We start from the raw sequence: 17,645 nt of genomic DNA, 5'->3' as shown, positions 1-17,645 counted from the left end.
TAACTAGAATGCAAAACATCAAGAGGACCCGATGTTAGAAAGGGTAGCTATAGATTTTCAGTGACCATATGTCCTTTATTAGAAAGGGCAATCTTTTATTTCAAAAAACCCTGTCCTTCAGATTTTTAAAATTTAATCATTTTCTATGCCGTGCTCTTTAATTTTTCTTTGTAATGCAAAGTTATAAACTAGAAACAATGGAATGTTTGTGTCCTTATGAACCTCTTTCAGATTTGCTCCTTTTGAAGCTTATCCTTTATTTTTTTCCAAGAAAATAAGGTTAATGTATGTAAAGTACATCTGAGGACCCAGATTGTGGGGGCAATAAGCTGATTTAGTATAAATATACAAAAGTATGAAGGCTATTGCTTAACGCATTGTAAGTCGCCCTGAGTCTCCAGAGGAGGGCGGCATATAAATAAATAAAAAAAAAGTAGAAAAAATATAGCTACTACTGGTAATTTTCTTTTTTTTACTCTAGATCGTTTTGGATCACCTCTTGAAACAAATCTGGAACAATTTACCATCTGTGCAAAGGGCATCTTGTGTGTAACAATGAACATATATGCGCTTTTCACTAGAAGCCATGAGATTTATTTCCTGATTTATCTGCAGCTCTCCAGTTGTAATTCAATGGAATTGCTTTTGTACAAATAAAATAGCTCACAGACTGGTGGGTGCCTCTAGTGGGGAAAAAACTGGCAAGGAACAGAGAGAAAGTTCATATGAGGTCATTCTCTTCTGCAGTTCAATATTTTGCAGTGTGGTGTCCTGTAGTGCTATGAATTGTTTAGGTGTATAGTCTAAGACTTGAATCCATTATTGAAAAAGATGATGTGACAAATGAGTTGCGTGAAGTGGCTAATTGACTTAGCAAGAGGATGGGCCAGGCTTGCTTTTAGCCAATTCTTTAATGAGGCTTCTGAGCAAAAACAAAACAAAAACATTTTGCTGATGATAGGTTTAATTATCACAGAGTTTTCTTTTCCTTCCTTTCTTCTTGAATAAGGAGCATTCAACAGGGAAACCTTGTCTGTAGGTTGTATATTTGCCTGCCACTTCAGCATTTCTGATTGAAAAAAAAAAGTGACATTTCTGAATGTGTGCGAATTTAGAAAGGTCACCTCTTTTCAACTAGAAAACCTTTTTTTAATTATGGAAGGAGTACGTAATGCTGGGCTCTACGCTGCTCCTGAATTCTTTCTGATGGGGCCACCTGATTAGGGTGGCCAAATAATTCAAAAAAGTTCCTGCATTCTTAATACTTGTGTAGAAGCCAGAGCTGAGAAATTCTGACTTCTGAACACAGAACACAGAATCACAGGGCTAGAAGCAGGGGTGCTATTCAGCAGGTTCTGACAGGTTCTGGAGAACCGGTAGCAGAAATTTTGAGTAGTTCGGAGAACTGGCAGATACCACCTCTGGCTGGCCCCAGAGTGGGGTGGGAATACAGATTTTGCAATATCCTTCCCCTGGAGTGGGGAGGGAATGGAGATTTTGCAGTATCCTTCCCCTGCCACGCCCACCAAGCCACACCCACGGAATGGTAGTAAAAAAAAGATTGAATTCTACCACTGGCTAGAAGGGACCTTGGAGGTCTTCTATTCTAACTCTTTCTGCTCAAGGCAGGAGACCTTATATCACGGGTGTCAAACATGCGGCATCACGTTGCCATCACTTGATGTTTTGTGATGTTTTTCCCCTTCATGGAGCTGGGGTGAGCATGGTCTGTGCGTGACTCATCCAGCCCACAGGCTGCCAGTTTGACACCCCTGCCTTATACTATTCTTGTCAAATGGTTGTCCAATCTGTTTCTGAAAACCTTCAGTGATGGAGTGAGCACCCACAACTCTGGGAGCCAAGCTATTCCATTGATCAATTGTTCCCACAGTCAGAAAATGTTTCCTTTCTTCTAGACTGAATCTCAGATTTAACAAGCTTCCGCCCATTATTTCCTGTTCTGCTGAGATTCATTCAGTCATTCATTCTTCTGAAAAATTATTCACATTGCTCAAGCTCCTTTCCTGATATACGTAGTATTTGATTTATAACCAGTTGTTTAATAGCTATTCAAAGTTATAATGTACTCAAAGTTATTTACGACCCATTCACAAAGTTATAACCACTGCACTACCTCATGGTCAGGTGATTGCATTTTGGGTGCTTGGCAGCCAACTTGCATTTATGACTGGTTGCAATGGCCAATGGTCATGTGATCACATTTTGCAACACTTTTTGCCAATGGCACATTTTGCCATTTTCCAGCAAAACACCCATTGGATAAAATGGATTTGCACTTACGACCACATGTTTTGCTTAATGAGCACATGGTTTGCTTAATAATCACAGTGACTTGTTTAATGATTGTCATAAAAACAGTTGTAAAATTAAATCTGGTCAAATGGTGCCTCAATTTATGACTGCAATGACTTAACAACTAATGGTTCATATTTTAGCTGTAAACTGAGGACTACCTATAGTATTTCATTATCCTAGTAGATTTTTTGTGCCTTTGTTTGTTTCTTTAGTGTTATGCAGCTTAGCTATTTATCATTGCTGTATCTTCTATTTCTTTTCAAATTTGTTCTCTGTCTATTCTCATGGATTATATTTTACAGGAATAGTTTCTTTTGAGTGACTTCTTGATTGTCTGAAAGAAAACTCAGTTTATCTAGAGAGGAGTAAATTGGGGGAGCCTGTTTTAAGCCTTATTAAAGGTCTTGACACAGGATGCTGCTGTCAGCAAACTTCAAAGAAAATTAAATAGCCTTCTCAATGCATTTCAGCCATTTTAATTTATATCCGGTTATAATTCACAACTCCTTTGTCTAAGCAAATCCAGAATATCTACAGAACTGCCTTCTTCAATTCTAACTTGCAAATTTAAGATCATCCACTGAATTTTTTGTTCAACCCAACCAGAAAATACTTAACCATGGTCAGCCATACTTACCTGGGGTCATTTTATTATCTTTCAGATATTAAATAAAATATGTTCATTTCCCCTAATACATAATGTGATTTCATAAACAATGTTCAATGAATACTTAAGGTGTTTTCTCACTGCTGAGTTGAAGTATCCTTAGCCCATCCTTGACCTGAACTGTGTCTTGAAATTTCTTGCGTACATTGTTGTTCCCTACCAAGTCTGTGTTTTGGCTTGCTACTGTCCTGATTCTAAGTGCACAACAAAGACTAAATAAAATGGATTATTGATTTCTACATCTTTGCTGTTTACTCTTTTGTGTGCTAATGAGAAAAGTACAGTCAATCATAGCAATAATGGGAAAGATCCGACTGCAAGATTATTTTATGTAGTTTTTGATATTCTCTGAGCTTTGTTGTTTGCTTGCAGACGTTAATTACCTGACTAGGTAACATCATCAGTGCCATGAGGTTTTCTCCTAGACAGTTCCTTGATTAGGGTATTGTTTTCTACTTGAGTGTTTGGTCCATGTTAATCCTTGCTTATTTGGGTATTGGCTACTGTTGAGAATGTGTTCTCTTTTTGTTTCTTCCTTAGGTTTTTTTTTTTTTTTGTCTCTTTGGAATCATGGTTTAATTCTATTTGTCTCTTTGAAAACATGGTTTAATTCTATTGATTCTGATTTGTCTAAATGACAAGTTAGTGGGAACTACCTAGCATTTTTGGATTTAGTTTGGTCTAAGATACTCAGTTTTACGGTTGAAAGTATGGTTGGGTCTATCCATCTGCTTAAAGAAATTTCATTGTATTTTCTGCTGGTATTCATACATGCATTCTGTTAGCCTTCTGCCTGTATGTTTACATAGTGGCTATGAATAATTCTTACACTATATATTGTAGATGCTTCCTGTTTTTTTCTTCTTGGACTCCTGGGTCTTTTCATTTACTTAAGATGTTTATGGGGGGGGGGGTTAGTTTGTATGCTATGCTGATGCCATGTGGTTGTAATAGTCTGTTGGTTGTTTCTTTTTCTTTTTTTTCTTTTTTTGCAATCTTTTTTTTATTTTAAAACAAAAATAAAACATAAAAACATCATCATTCCCAACAGTTACAGACAGTATATCGATCGGTTTGCATCCTTTTGTGCTCCCTCCTCTCTTCAAAATATCACTATACATCCCAAGGATATTTTCATATATAAAAAACAATTTTCACTTGATTTATCTCAGCATCCACATATTTCATATTTATCTCCATTTTTTATTGTCCATCCATTGATAAAATAAATCCCATATCAAATAATATTGTTTATCTTCCTGCTCTCTTATTTCAGATGTTAAATTTGCTCATTTCAGCACAGTCCATCATTTTCTTAATAATTTCTTCATCAGTAGGTGTCCTTTCTCCTTTCCAATTTTTTGCAAATACAATTCTAGCTGCTGTTAAAAGATTCACAATTAAATATTGTAATTCTTTATTGTATGTCTCTGGTAAAATCCCTAATAAAAATATCTCTGGTTTAAAATCAATATGTCTCTTAGTCATTTTTTCCAACCACATGTGTATCTTGGTCCAATATCTCTTTGCATCTCCGCATGTCCACCACATGTGGTAATAGGATCCTGGAGTCTGATGACACTTCCAACACTTCTCCGATTTATTCTGGAACATTCTGGCTATCCTCATCGGGGGTAAATGCCACCTGTAAAAATCTTATACAAATTCTCCTTATATGCTGTAGACATTGTCATTTTATAATTATGAGACCACAATTTTTGCCATTTCTCTAAATCAATACCATAACCAAAATTTTTCCCCAATGCTATCATTGATTCTTTAACTTGTTCTTCTTCCAGTTTTACTTCTAACAGATATCCATACAACTTTTTAATTATATGATCATCAGAGCCCATTAAAATCTTGTCTAAATTAGTCAGAACATTTTAAAAACCTTCTTGTTTGAGATCTTCTCGATATCTAGAAAATATTTGCATATATTGGTTGTTTCTGAGATGTTCTTCATAAATAGAAGTGTTATCCTTTTCATGATTTCTGTTGTTTGTGCTCTAGTTATTATGCTCTAGAATTAATGAATCATTATGAAGTAGAAGTCAATGATAACTCTCAGATAATATTTATATTTTCCCTTTCTAAAGGATTCCTCTTCATTTTAGCAGAATGAGAATGAATATCTGGCTATATATAAATACTGAGATATTATTTTTGTTGTTTTTCTTGATCATTACCAGAAGCCATTCTCTGGAGACTGCAGGTAGTCCTCAATTTACAACAGTTCATTTAGTGACCATTCAAAGTTACAATGGGTTTGAAAAAAGTGACATATGACCATTTTTCACACTTATGACCGTTGCAGCATCCTCTTGATCACGTAATTTACATTTGGATACTTGACAACTGACTCATATTTATATGGTTGCAATGTCCTGAGGTCACGTGATCACCTTCTGTGACCTTTTGATAAGGAAGGTCAAGCTAGATTCAGTTAACAACTGTGTTATTAACTTAACAACTTCAGTGATTTACTTAACAACTTTGGCAAGAAAAGTCATAAAATGGGGCAAAACTCATTTAACAAACACTTCAGTTAACAACAGAAATTTTGGGCTCGATTGTGATTGTAATGGATTTAGCAGTTGTAACAATTTGGTTAAGAGCAGGAATTTTTGTGGTTTGGTCAATTAACACATATGGCTTTTATCTATGTTCCATTATATTCTCTCCTTAGATCTTAGAACTGTTATCTATGTCTTCTTTTCTTTTCTTTTTTAAAGCATGAACATATTAGGTAGATGAAAATAAAAACATCCCCATAGCTTTTTATTCCATCTGTACAGAAACACATGAGAATAGTACAGCATATTACACTCAAATTACATTCATTATACAAAAGATGGTGTATTTGGCCTGGTCTGATCATTCCAGTAGAAGACGGAGCTCACCTTTAAAACAATTGCAATAGGGTTCCCCCTCCCCCCCATTATTGCTTACCCAGCATTTAGTTGGGTGGGTTCTAATGAGTATATGTCTGCTTATTTTAAGATTGTTTTAGGACTTAAGATAACTTTCATTCTCTTTTGCTTTTCGATTGTATTAAGCCATTATGGCAAAAAACCCCATGTTTTTAATAGGAAATCTGGTAATTGTACTCCTACATAGCAAAACAAAAAACAAAACAAATAAAAGGAATTTAGAGCTGAAAATACAATATTTACTAAGAACAATTGAAAAAAGCTTGTGGCACTGTTGTTTCAGTTCTTACTCTCCAACCCTTTGAACAAATAACCTCTGTTGATTCAGTTCCACACTTAAGAAATGTTTTTGGACACATTTTTTGCTGTCCATCCTTTTCTATTTTTGGGGGGAGGTGAGCAAAGTAATCTATTCTGCTGCTTCCAGAATATACAGTAACAAGAATTGGGTAGAGTCTAATTCATGATGGCATTTGCCAGAATTCATAACCTTTCTGGCCTTAACATTGTTTTTCTCATCTCATCCTGCTGTGGGTGTACAGAAATAAGGTATTTAGGAAAACAATACAAATAATGAATATTTTGCAAATATTTTGCCCTATGAATGCCCCCTTGTTATTAGGTTGTTATTGCGCATTAGTGTAAACCAGGGGTGAAATCTATTTACCTGAAATCTACTGGTTCAGAAGTGCACGCCCTGCACACACATCACATGCAATTTTTGGACCCTCTGCACATGCGCAAAGCCGCCTGCGCATGTGCAGAGGGTAAAAAACAGGTTACTTCCTGGTTAAAACCAGGAAGTAACAACATCTGGGTGGGTGGGCAGAGCCTTGCGCTGCTGCCGCTACCGGTTCTCTGAACCACGCGCCACCGCCGCTACCGGTTTAGTTGAACCGGTCTGAACCGGTAGCATTTCACCTCTGCTGTCAACTCCTGGCAATTGCTTGGACTAGTCGCTGCAGTTTTTCTGGCAAGTTTTTTTTCCTAGTAGTGGTTTGCCCTGACTTGCTTTCTAAGGCAGAGGGAGAAGGACTGGCCCAAGGTCATCCAGTTGACTTCATGGCTAAAGTGGAACTGGAATTCGTGGTCCCTCAGAAGTTTTCCTCATGGGACCAATGGATAAACAGTGGGAAAAAGACGGGGAACTTTGTTTTTGTACATGAAAATAACATCAAATTGCTCAGAGTTATTAATTTAACATGGGTGGTCACATTAACCTGATTCAATAAAGTAGCTTTCAAACATTGCTTCTTTCCTTGTTTTGGATGTTTCCGTCCAAAACATCTACTGCACCTTTGCTAATAGCCTTTATACTGTTATATCTTGTGCACGTATCTTCTTTGTTTTTTTCCTTTCTATGTCCAAAATATATACTGCACCTTTACTAATCATACTTAGAAGCCTTTAGACTGTTGTATCTTGTGCACTAGTTATGGTTTTTCTTGGCTCAAGGTGCCCTGCTTATAATCACTTATTCCTTGACCAAGACTTGTTTTGATTATTGCAGTTCTACATGGGGCTGCCTTTGAGAGGCTACAATTGATCCAACATGCAGTAACTTGAGTAGTTGTGGGCAGTAGTTCATTTACTCATATAGCACATCTATTTTGAGAAGTGCACTGATTACCTGTTGTTCCTAATGCAATTCATGGTGATGATTATAACCTTTAAAGCTCTTTATGGCTCAGGATCTTAGTATCTTCAGTGCCCCATCCAATAACATCGAAGAATGGGTGATTTTAGAGTTTGTTTATTCACACATTCATAAAATTTATTTGCCTTCCAATGACTCTGGGCTGCTTACAACATAGAAACATTGAAAAAACACTAAAAGCATACATTGTAAAAACACAACAGATAAAAAAAACATTAAATAGATCAAATCAGGGACACAAGAGGGCAAAGAGGGGAGCCAGACACATGGCTGTGTATAGATGACATTATGGAATATCATCTATAGGGACCTCAGGGCATGCCTTCTAGAATGCTGCCCCCTTTCTTTGAAATAATATTCCAGAGAGATCAGTGCCCTTTGTTTCTGTTGTTTGGTAAAAAGATATAGCAATTAGCCAGTGGGTAGGGTAGAAAGCTTCCTGCTTTTCCAATCCTAGCTTTTTTTCTTTTTTTTTTTAGTTGATTATTATTACAGTTGTTATTTCAGTTTGTGTCATTTTGGCTTGACTACTGAAAGAGCTGTATGAGCTGCTCAGAATTATTTGCTAATTGGAATGGTATATAAGTTTAATAAACCTACTAAATAAAAAAGATACATTAATGGTTGGAAAAATGCAATACACGTACCTTTCAACAACACATGGTTAATGAGAACAACTGTGGGTGCATGCACATCTTTCAGTATTAGTTTTGGTTTTATGTTTGTCTAGGGAACCCAGCCCAATCAAGATTCCCTAGATATACTGGTGGTGTACTGGTGGTTAAAGATGAGTCTATTCTACGTAGACTATGTCATTTGTACAGATTAGCTGTGGGGAATATTAGGATCATAGTGAGGCTCTCTTGAGCAAAGGGAGCTCAAAACTTATTTGGCTACCTTATTCTAATCTAGAGAGTATGCTATTCATTTGGGAAGGAATAACAAAAAAACTGTGGCATCTTAATATCATGACTTATATAACAAAAAAATATCGAACTTATAGAACTTATAGCAGGTGACCCGCTCCCTGCTCCACCAGGAAGCGCGGGAGGACCCCTTGGAGGGAAGAGCCGAGGATTTTGTTCAGTATCTGCATGACAAAATCACTCAGATTCGGGTAGGTCTGGACTCTGACTGGGTAGATCCAGCAAGGGTGACGGAGGCAGGTCTTGAGACCGTTATCTGGGATGAGTTTGATCCTGTGACCCCAGATGACGTGGACAGGATTCTGGGCAGATTGAACGCGACCACATGCTTGTTGGACCCGTGTCCCTCCTGGTTAGTGCTGGCTTCCCGGGAGGTGATGCGAGGCTGGCTCCAGGGGATTATAAATGCTTCACTGGGTGAGGGTGTCTTCCCCGCTGCCCTGAAGGAGGCGGTGGTAAGGCCCCTCCTCAAGAAGCCTTCCCTGGACCCGGCAGTATTGGCTAATTATCATCCAGTCTCCAACCTTTGCTTCGTGGCGAAGGTTGTTGAGAGTGTGGTTGCGCGACAGCTTCCCCAGTACCTGGATGAAGTGTCGTATCTGGATCCGTTCCAGTCAGGTTTCAGGTCTGGGTACAGCACGGAAACGGCATTGGTCGTGTTGGTGGATGATCTCTGGAGGGCTCGGGACAGGGGTTGCTCCTCTGTCCTGGTCCTGTTAGATCTCTCAGCGGCTTTTGATACCATCGACCATGGTACCATGCTGCACCGGTTGGAAGGGTTGGGGGTGGGAGGCACCGTTTTACGGTGGTTCTCCTCCTTTCTCTCTGACCGGTCGCAGTCTGTGTTGACAGGGGGGCAGAGATTGACCCCAAGGCCCCTTATATGTGGGGTGCCGCAGGGATCGGTCCTCTTGCCCCTTTTGTTCAACATTTATGTAAAGCCGCTGGGCGAGATCATCCGTGGTTTCGGGGTGAAGTACCATCAGTACGCTGACGACACCCAGCTGTACATCTCCACCCCGGACCACCCCAACGATGCCCTTGAAGTGATGTCCCAGTGCCTGGAAGCCGTACGGATCTGGATGGGGAGAAACGGGCTCAGGCTCAACCCATCCAAGACTGAGTGGCTGTGGTTTCCGACGTCCCGATATAGTCACCTGGTGCCATCGCTGGCTATTGGGGGCGAATCATTGGCCCCCACGGAAAGGGCTTGTAACTTGGGCGTCCTCCTGGATTCACAGCTGTCTTTAGAAGAGCACTTGACGGCCATGACCGGGAGGATTTTTCATCAGGTTCGTCTGATTCGCCAGTTGCGTCCCTTTCTAGATCGGGACTCCCTACGCAGAGTCACTCATGCCCTCGTCCCCTCTTGTAACGCTCTCTACATGGGGCTCCCCTTGAGGTGCACTTGGAGGCTCCAACTGGCGCAGAGTGCGGCCGCGCAGGTGGTTATGGGAGCGGCGTGGAGTTCCCATGTAACACCTCTCCTGTGCGAGCTGCACTGGCTCCCGGTGGTCTTCCGGGTGCGCTTCAAGGTTCTGGTCACCACCTTTAAAGCACTCCATGGCTTAGGACCTGGTTATTTACGGGACCGCCTGCTACCACCAATAGCCTTCCACCGACCAGTACGCTCCCACAGAGAGGGGCTCCTCCAGGTGTCGTCAGCCAAACAATGTAGGCTGTCGGCCCCTAGGGGGAGAGCCTTCTCTGTGGGGGCCCCTACGATCTGGAACGAGCTCCCCCCAGAGATACGGAGGATCCCGGATCTGCGCACCTTCCGCCGCGAGCTTAAGACTCTTTTATTTCATCAAGCTGGCCTGGCCTAAATCTTCTCCCTTTTAAGTGCAAATTTTAAATTTTAGTGTGTTTTAAAATATGGGTATTTTAAATTCAGCCAAATTTATTTAATTCATTTTATTCGATTTTAAATTTTTTGTATGTATGTGTTTTATTTCGTGGCTGTTCACCGCCCTGAGTCCTTCGGGAGTAGGGCGGTATAGAAATTTAATAAATAATAAATAAATAAATAAATAAATAAATAAATAAATAAATAAATAATAGGAAAAGGTCTGTCTAAGAAAGCATAAGAAAGGGAGAAGAGCGGTATATAAATTTGAAATAAAATAAAAAATAAAAATAAAATAAATTTTATTGGAGATGTAAAAAGGATAATGCTTTTTTAAAACACATGTTTTTACAATGTCCTATTTTGGGAAAATAGTAGATTATAAAAATGTGAGTATGGAACAAACGTTAAAATTTCAGAAGATAATATTCTCTTGAATTACATTACCTATTACATAGAATTTGACATCTGAATAATGTAAATGGATACTCCTTGCCCTTGCTATGGCCAAGAGACTGATACTGTAGAATTGGAAAGATAAATATATGGTCCATTCACTGAAGGAATACCTGATTACACTTGCCACCCATCAACAGATTGCCTCTAAATGTAGACTTTGTATGGACAAATATGAAATATGGAACTCATTTATACTGTAAGTTAAAGATGAATGATAAATATACAAATATGTTAGAAATAAATATATATGTACTTTAATGTTTAGATATTATTTTTGACTTTTAAAAGATCTTTTAAAAAAATGTATTTGTGTTATATTCCTTTTTCTGTTATTTTTAAAATCAATTAAAAAAAGATGGTTGAAATTCTTGCTTAGACCCCATCCCTCTTCCTTTCAGCTGAAACACATTTTCAAAATTTGGTTTTGTTGTCATCGTTCTGCAATCTTTATTTTGGCGAACTGGAAATGAGACTGTGCGCGTATGTTTTGATTTTTAGTGAAAGCCGCTAAGTAAATTTTTTTAAAAAATTGTCCGTCCTACCGAGACCGTCCACGACGATTTGTACGTGGCTGGGGATGATGGATATTGCAGCCGGACACATCTGGAGGCCCCATGCTGGGGAAGGCATATCTGCAGAAGGCATTCCCCCCCCCCTCAAGGCGGTGCGGGAGCGTTTCTGTGCCCGTGGAGAAGCAGCCAGACCCTTCCCCCGATTCCCCCGAGGTATTAACTCGCGTTGAAATCGCAGCGGGCGGAGGGAAGAGGAAATAGTTTTCATCGAAGATACCTGACTACGCCTCGCTAGCTTCTTTCGGCTGACTGGCACTCCGCCCGAAGCGACGGGCGATTTCAACGAAAGGAACGCAGCAGGAGCTTGAAGTTGCTAGGCGGAGTGCGCACCAATTTCGGATTTACCTGTCCGAGTCTCCCTTTGCAATCCTGCATCTCCTCGTCCAGTTTTCTTCTGCAAAACCATGGCCGACGACGAGGAAACCCCGTAAGTGGACGTTGCGACCAAGGCAGATTTGGAGGGGGGTAAACTCAGAAACTTGGATCAGCTTTCCGTTAGTGGAAAAAGCTGGGAGGGCAGCCGGCCCTTTTCAATCTGCTTCTTTGTATCTCTTGGGTTCAGTTCGCGCTGCCCGGACATTGAAGGCTGGGGGGAGGCTTCACTCTGCTGTCGGGTTCGGGGCTGAGGGGGGTGGGCAGCGCTTTAAGGCCACTTGTGCAGCTGAAGCAAGAAACACCTCGTCCTCCCACGTCCTCCCCTCCCGGTCAAAGAATGAAGTTGGGGGTGGGGGGGAGAGAAAAGCGAGGGGAAAAATATAGTCGCCTCCCAAATCTCCAAAGGATGTGGAGTTGAGATCTGGCTAGCGCGCCATTACCAAATAAAAGCGGAAGGGAGGATATTCACTCCTGTTGCTTCTCTCCCTGTCCGTCTGTCTCTCTGTCTGCCTCTCTGCCTCCCTCTTTCCCCACCCCTTGCGTGTAATTGAAACAATTTAGGGGAGGGGGAGAGGCTTTTAACTCTTTCCTAGGTTTCTCCCTAATGGAGGGAACAGGTTTTTTTTCAGGAAAAATGGAGAAGGGCTGTCAGAAAGAGACTTGGAGTTTTCCCCCACTATCAAAATGCAGCACTCTCTAGTGTGATATTCAATGCGTTGCTGTTCTCTCTATTTGAAGTCAGGCCAGGTCTTTTGACTATCTTCCAGGAAAACCCTAGGGTTGGGCCTTGGCCCATGAATACGCTCTGGCATTCTTTTTCTGCTGGGCCTCTTGACTGCCTTAATTCCATTCTTAGCCCATCATGAGGCAGGCTTACATTTAGCTGTACCAGGGTAAAAACAGTGTTTTCCCCCTTAATCTGGCTCCAGATACAATCCAAGAGATCCTCAAGCTGTTTAAAAGTCTAAAACAGAAGATTTGCAAAAGACTAATTTTTAGAAGAAAGAGTTTGAAAAACAAGTTAATTTAAAGATAATAGGGTATGCATCTCGCCAAACTCATTGAAGACCAGGAAATTATGCTATGAAAGAACGTACAGGTAGTTCTGGAGTTACGACCACAATTCAGCTCAACATTTATATTCCTAAGTGAAACATTTGTTAAGTGAGTTTTACAACTTTTCTTGCAACAGCTGTTAAGTGAATCATTTCAGATGTTAAGTTAGCAACATGGTTTTTAAGTGAATCTGGCTTCCCCATTGACTTTGCTTGTCAGAAGGGTGCAAAAGCTGATCACATGACCCCAGGACACTGCAACACCGGTCATAAGTATGAACCAGTTGCCAGTCATCTAAATTTTGATCATGTGGCCATGGGGATGCTGCAATCATCAGAAGTGTGAAATTCTAAAATGATGGCCTCAAATAGGGAAGGACCGACTAGTTCAAGCTGCAATGGAAATGGAGCCGATCACTTAGTTGATTTGATTGTGCAGTTGCTGCCATGGGCTGTGGAGTAAGGGTTTTATTATGGGTTTTATTATGCAGTAGATTTTTAAAAAAATGTTGTAAACCTCCCAAGGTTACCTATTGTGAGTTGGGCAGCTACGTACATTTTCTTAATAAAATAAAATACATATATTTCTCACACACACAGCTGTACACACATACATGGACAACCTCTCACATGTAACTGAATATATAGAAAACATCTTTGATGGAAGAAATGGCTCTTTTCTCCCTGAGAATCAGATTAAAAAGCCTTCAAGTATTATTAGCATGGCCAGTGAAAATGAACACTGTTATGTTGAAGAATAAATTTGTTTAGTTGATGTTCAGGTAGGACTGAGGAAGTTTGAGAGGCCAGGAAGCAAGTCATGAGCCATTCAGCTATATTGCCAAATTCTAAAGTATGTGTTTGAGTTTAATGCGTGAACCAAGCCCTGTTCGTTCCGCACTGAGAAGTAGCTTTGTGCCGCTTTTAGTCATAGTTCCCCTCCAATGCAAATTATTTCCTTTTGATTGCTCTGCCATTGAATCTTGCTGAAAGCTTCATTGTGCCACTTACATAATAAATGCCATTTCTGCACTTTGAAATAAGTATGTGAATACTCCAAATACTATACTGGAGTCCATAAAGTTGGTTAGGTAGATCAATCAGTCAACCAACCAACCAACAAACCAATCATTGATCTAACTATACATCTGACAGCAGTGACTCTGGGTGGTTTTCATTGTTAAAACAATCCAAGTCACAACTGTCAAGGTCAGAACAGTAATCCCAGTTTATAAAAACTAGCATTAAGCAGCAGAGTTCATTTCAGTTTCTGGCCCAAGTGCCTGGGGGAACAGCCTGGTTTTAAGGGTCTTACCAAAGTCTAACAGGAAAGTGCTGATTCACATATTTCCAGAGGGATGTTATTCCACAGGGCAGGCAGTGTTAAAGGAAATCATGATTCCACATAATGTTGAATCTGTTGCTTCTGGCCAAATTGCTTTGAAATACAATTATTTGCCAAATAATTACTTCTTAAGATCTTGGAAATAAAATATAAAATTTAATAATATAGTTACAGACATACAATATTTAGGTATTTTGCTTTATTTTTAGTTTATAGAGTTTTTTTCACTCCCTTCCTCTCCCCATAATCTGTTTTTTCCATTCTCTTTTTTCTTTTTCATGTTGCTTTCTACCTATTAAATATATGAGTTTCCTCCCATCTCTTTACCATATAGCTTTGTTTTTCTATAATGGGTCCTGTGATCACCATTTGTGACTTTTTCCACTGGCTTCTGACAAGCAAATTCTATGGGGAAAGCTGCATTCATTTAATAACCACGTGATTCACTTAACAACTGCAGTAATTCAACCACCTTAGTTAGCAACAGAAATTCCCAATTATGGTAATAAGTCAAGGACTACCTGTAGTTTCTCATCATCTCTAAATATAAGGGAATCCAGATATAACCATTTTCCTCTTTTAACCCTGAAACTGATCAAAGAAACCAACTTGGTAAATCTTCCCTGAATGCTTAAGAGTGTCACTTTTTAATCCCTTCAGAAAGAGCCCCAAGTTAGTCTTTTGTTCATTTTTGTAGCCATAGGTCTTTCAAAACTTTAACAGATTTAAAGTTTAAAACAACAGATTTAGTATATCCAATAAATATACTTTTGTCCTTTTGTTTATCCCTTCTGGAAAATCATTCAAGACCTTAGCAAAAATCTTTTGTATAGCTATTCATCCATTTCCTGAGAGTTGTGCACCACCTTTTGTCAGGGTTCCAAGGAACACCCCCAACGAAATAAAGCTGTGAGGCCTGAGGTTCCTCAAAGTTCCAATTTATTAGATATGTCATGTTGGCACATCTGGGAAAATCCGAGTCTGAAAGCTTGCAGGTTTTCCACACCCAGCTGACAGTTCACAGCCCTGCCCCATACCCACAAGTTCATCCCATTGTCCAATCAACTCTTCACACTCAACTGGATACAATCTTCAGGCAGTCTCCATCAGACGCAGGCAAAAGTCCTTGAATACGTAATGTTGTTATGACTAACTTTATACCATTCCAACAACAACCCCCTCCCAACTTCCCCAGCTAAAATATGTGGCAGTTAAGAAGCAAAAAAGAAAATTGTCTTCCAAATCTGACACTTTTAGGGAATAAATCAATTCCATTTGTATGTCTATATTTTTCTCCATATACCACAGTTAAATCCCCAAATCCACAGTTAAATTCAAAGTAATTTCAAAATTATCAGCTGCAGCTTCTTTTTGATCTGTAACTTCATTACAACATACTTGGTCCATTTTATTGAGATTATCTGGTGGTTGTTTTTTTTACAACAGATTGGCCAAAAATATACAATTATGTATAGAAATCTGCTCCATTCTTTATCCTGTGGCTCCCTCTAGTGTACAGCCTTCAAGGTCCCTGTATCATAAAAATCCCAAAAAATATCTCATTTGTGAGATAATTATTTCTAATTACCGTAAATCAAAGCTATAAAGGAAGTCATCAACTTACAACAGTTCATTTAGTGACCGTTCAAAGTTACAATGGCACTGAAAAAAGTGATTTATGACCATTTTTCAAAGTTAAGACCGTTGCAACATTCCCATGGCCACATGATCACAATTCAGACTCTTGGCAACTGTCTCATATTTACGATGGTTGCAGTTGATGGTTGCAGTGTCTCAGGATCATGTGATCCCCTTTTGCAACCTTCTGACAAGCAAAGTCAATGAGGAAGCCAGATTCATTTAACAACCGTGTTAGTATCTTAACAAATGCAGTGATTCACTTAATGTGTGTGACAGTCATAACTTGGAGGACAGGTCACAAGTCACTTTTTTGGAGCCCATCAAAATTTTGAGCTGTCATTAGGTGACCAGTTTATTTAGGCTGCCCATTTTGCTATATATCTACTTCATGTAAATAAAATAAAAAGTAAAGTAAAGTAAAATGTAAATTAAAAACTGGGATCGCTTGTGTATGAATGGCAGTTTGTGTTTTAAAAATGAAACATACAGATAAAAATCTTGTATTTTTTTCATCATGTTTCTTTAACAGGAACACTTTCCAAGTAAATGATACTTGTAAAAGTTCAATTGAAGCGAGTGTTTTTCTACATTATTCACTGATTCCATCGGTAAGTAGACCAATAATCTGACAACCATTGACTACTACTTGGACTCTCCTGATTGATGAGTGCACCCTAAGACTCATTGGAGAAAGCCCATTTAGATGCATTTCCAAAGCTGGCAGCCTCTGGATGCATAATCCAGATGCAATTCCCAATATTCTTATCAAAAAAGATCTAGCTGCAGATGAGGAGACACAGACATTTTTTAATGAATGACTGTGTCTATTTATTTATTTGTATCCCACCTTTATTATTTTTACAAATAACTCAAGATGGCAAACATATCCAATCCTTCCCCCTCCTATTTTCCCCCGAATGACAACCCTGTAAGGTGGGTAGGACTGAGAAAAGGAGACTTGCCCTTTGTCACCCAGCTGGCTTTCATGGCTAAGGTAGGATTTAAACTCTTGGTCTTCTACTTTTTAGCCAGATGCCTTAACCACTAGACCAAACTGGCTCATATGTAAGTACTGGATTGAAGATGGCTGCCTTTGGGACAAGGCAAAGCTTGCATTTATCTGCGTGCTTCAGTGGCCCAAGAACAAGCTTACAAAGGAGCATATGGATGCTTGTGTTTACAAATGTGAAAAGCAGAGCTCTCCCATCCTACAGCAGATGCAGGGGAGAAATGATATTTGACTTATCAAAGCCCTTAATTTTCTATCTATCCAAGGCACTAGGCAACATAATACTTATTCTACTGGGTGGATCTGGGAGGAGATTTGCAGGATGAATGCTTGCTCAGAATTCTGACCTAGTTTTGATTTACATTGGCTGGTGAAACATGTATCGATCTCTGAATTGTTGGGTACCTTAATACCGTCTATACTGAAGATTTATTGATGCCTTCATTGTGGTTCATGATAGTTCTTCATAACATTAATCATGTTTTTTTTCTGCTTCTGCAGGTTGTCATCATTTTGATCCTGGCCTGTCTTGAAAAGAGAACAAAAAGATTCTGGTTTGATGACAAATATCCCATATGTCCAAGACGTTGTGGGTTACTGCTGTGAGTTGGACAATACTTGCTGGCCATTCCTGAGTAGCAGTCTGTGACGTACAAGTTTGGGGACTCGTAGCCTTTTGGAAGCAGAAACTGCAGTTGCCTAAGCTGTCCTTTAGGCCCTTGGCATAAAAAATAAAATGATTCAGTCAAATATCTCCTGCATATTTATATTTTGTGATGAAAAACAGTTTTAATCATTCCAAAGCAGGTAATTTATTTATTTAGCATATGGCATCCAAAGCAGG

At 39.4% G+C, this 17,645-nt stretch overlaps 1 protein-coding gene across 2 annotated transcripts in view; it reads left to right on the top strand.

The window, feature by feature from the left end:
• The first annotated feature begins 11,362 nt into the window (after positions 1-11,362).
• LOC117661703 (stimulated by retinoic acid gene 6 protein-like) overlaps positions 11,363-17,645 on the top strand; it is a 45,529-nt gene continuing 39,246 nt past the window's right edge. Inside the window, exons 1-3 of one of the 2 annotated variants that reach the window (XM_034410788.3) lie at positions 11,363-11,803; positions 16,322-16,400; positions 17,303-17,403. In XM_034410788.3, coding sequence (XP_034266679.2) covers positions 11,781-11,803; positions 16,322-16,400; positions 17,303-17,403 — 203 coding nt within the window. In that variant the 5' untranslated portion in view covers positions 11,363-11,780. Of the gene's footprint in view, positions 11,804-16,321; positions 16,401-17,302; positions 17,609-17,645 lie in introns of both variants that reach the window. The other variant, XM_087886437.1, reaches the window with a different exon arrangement.

Source organism: Pantherophis guttatus, chromosome 2 (assembly GCF_059756535.1).
Source record: "Pantherophis guttatus breed Tessera chromosome 2, ASM5975653v1, whole genome shotgun sequence".
Lineage (NCBI taxonomy): Eukaryota > Metazoa > Chordata > Lepidosauria > Squamata > Colubridae > Pantherophis > Pantherophis guttatus.
The sequence above is the reverse complement of the archived record's forward strand: the minus strand, read 5'-3'. Positions and strand labels throughout refer to the sequence as shown.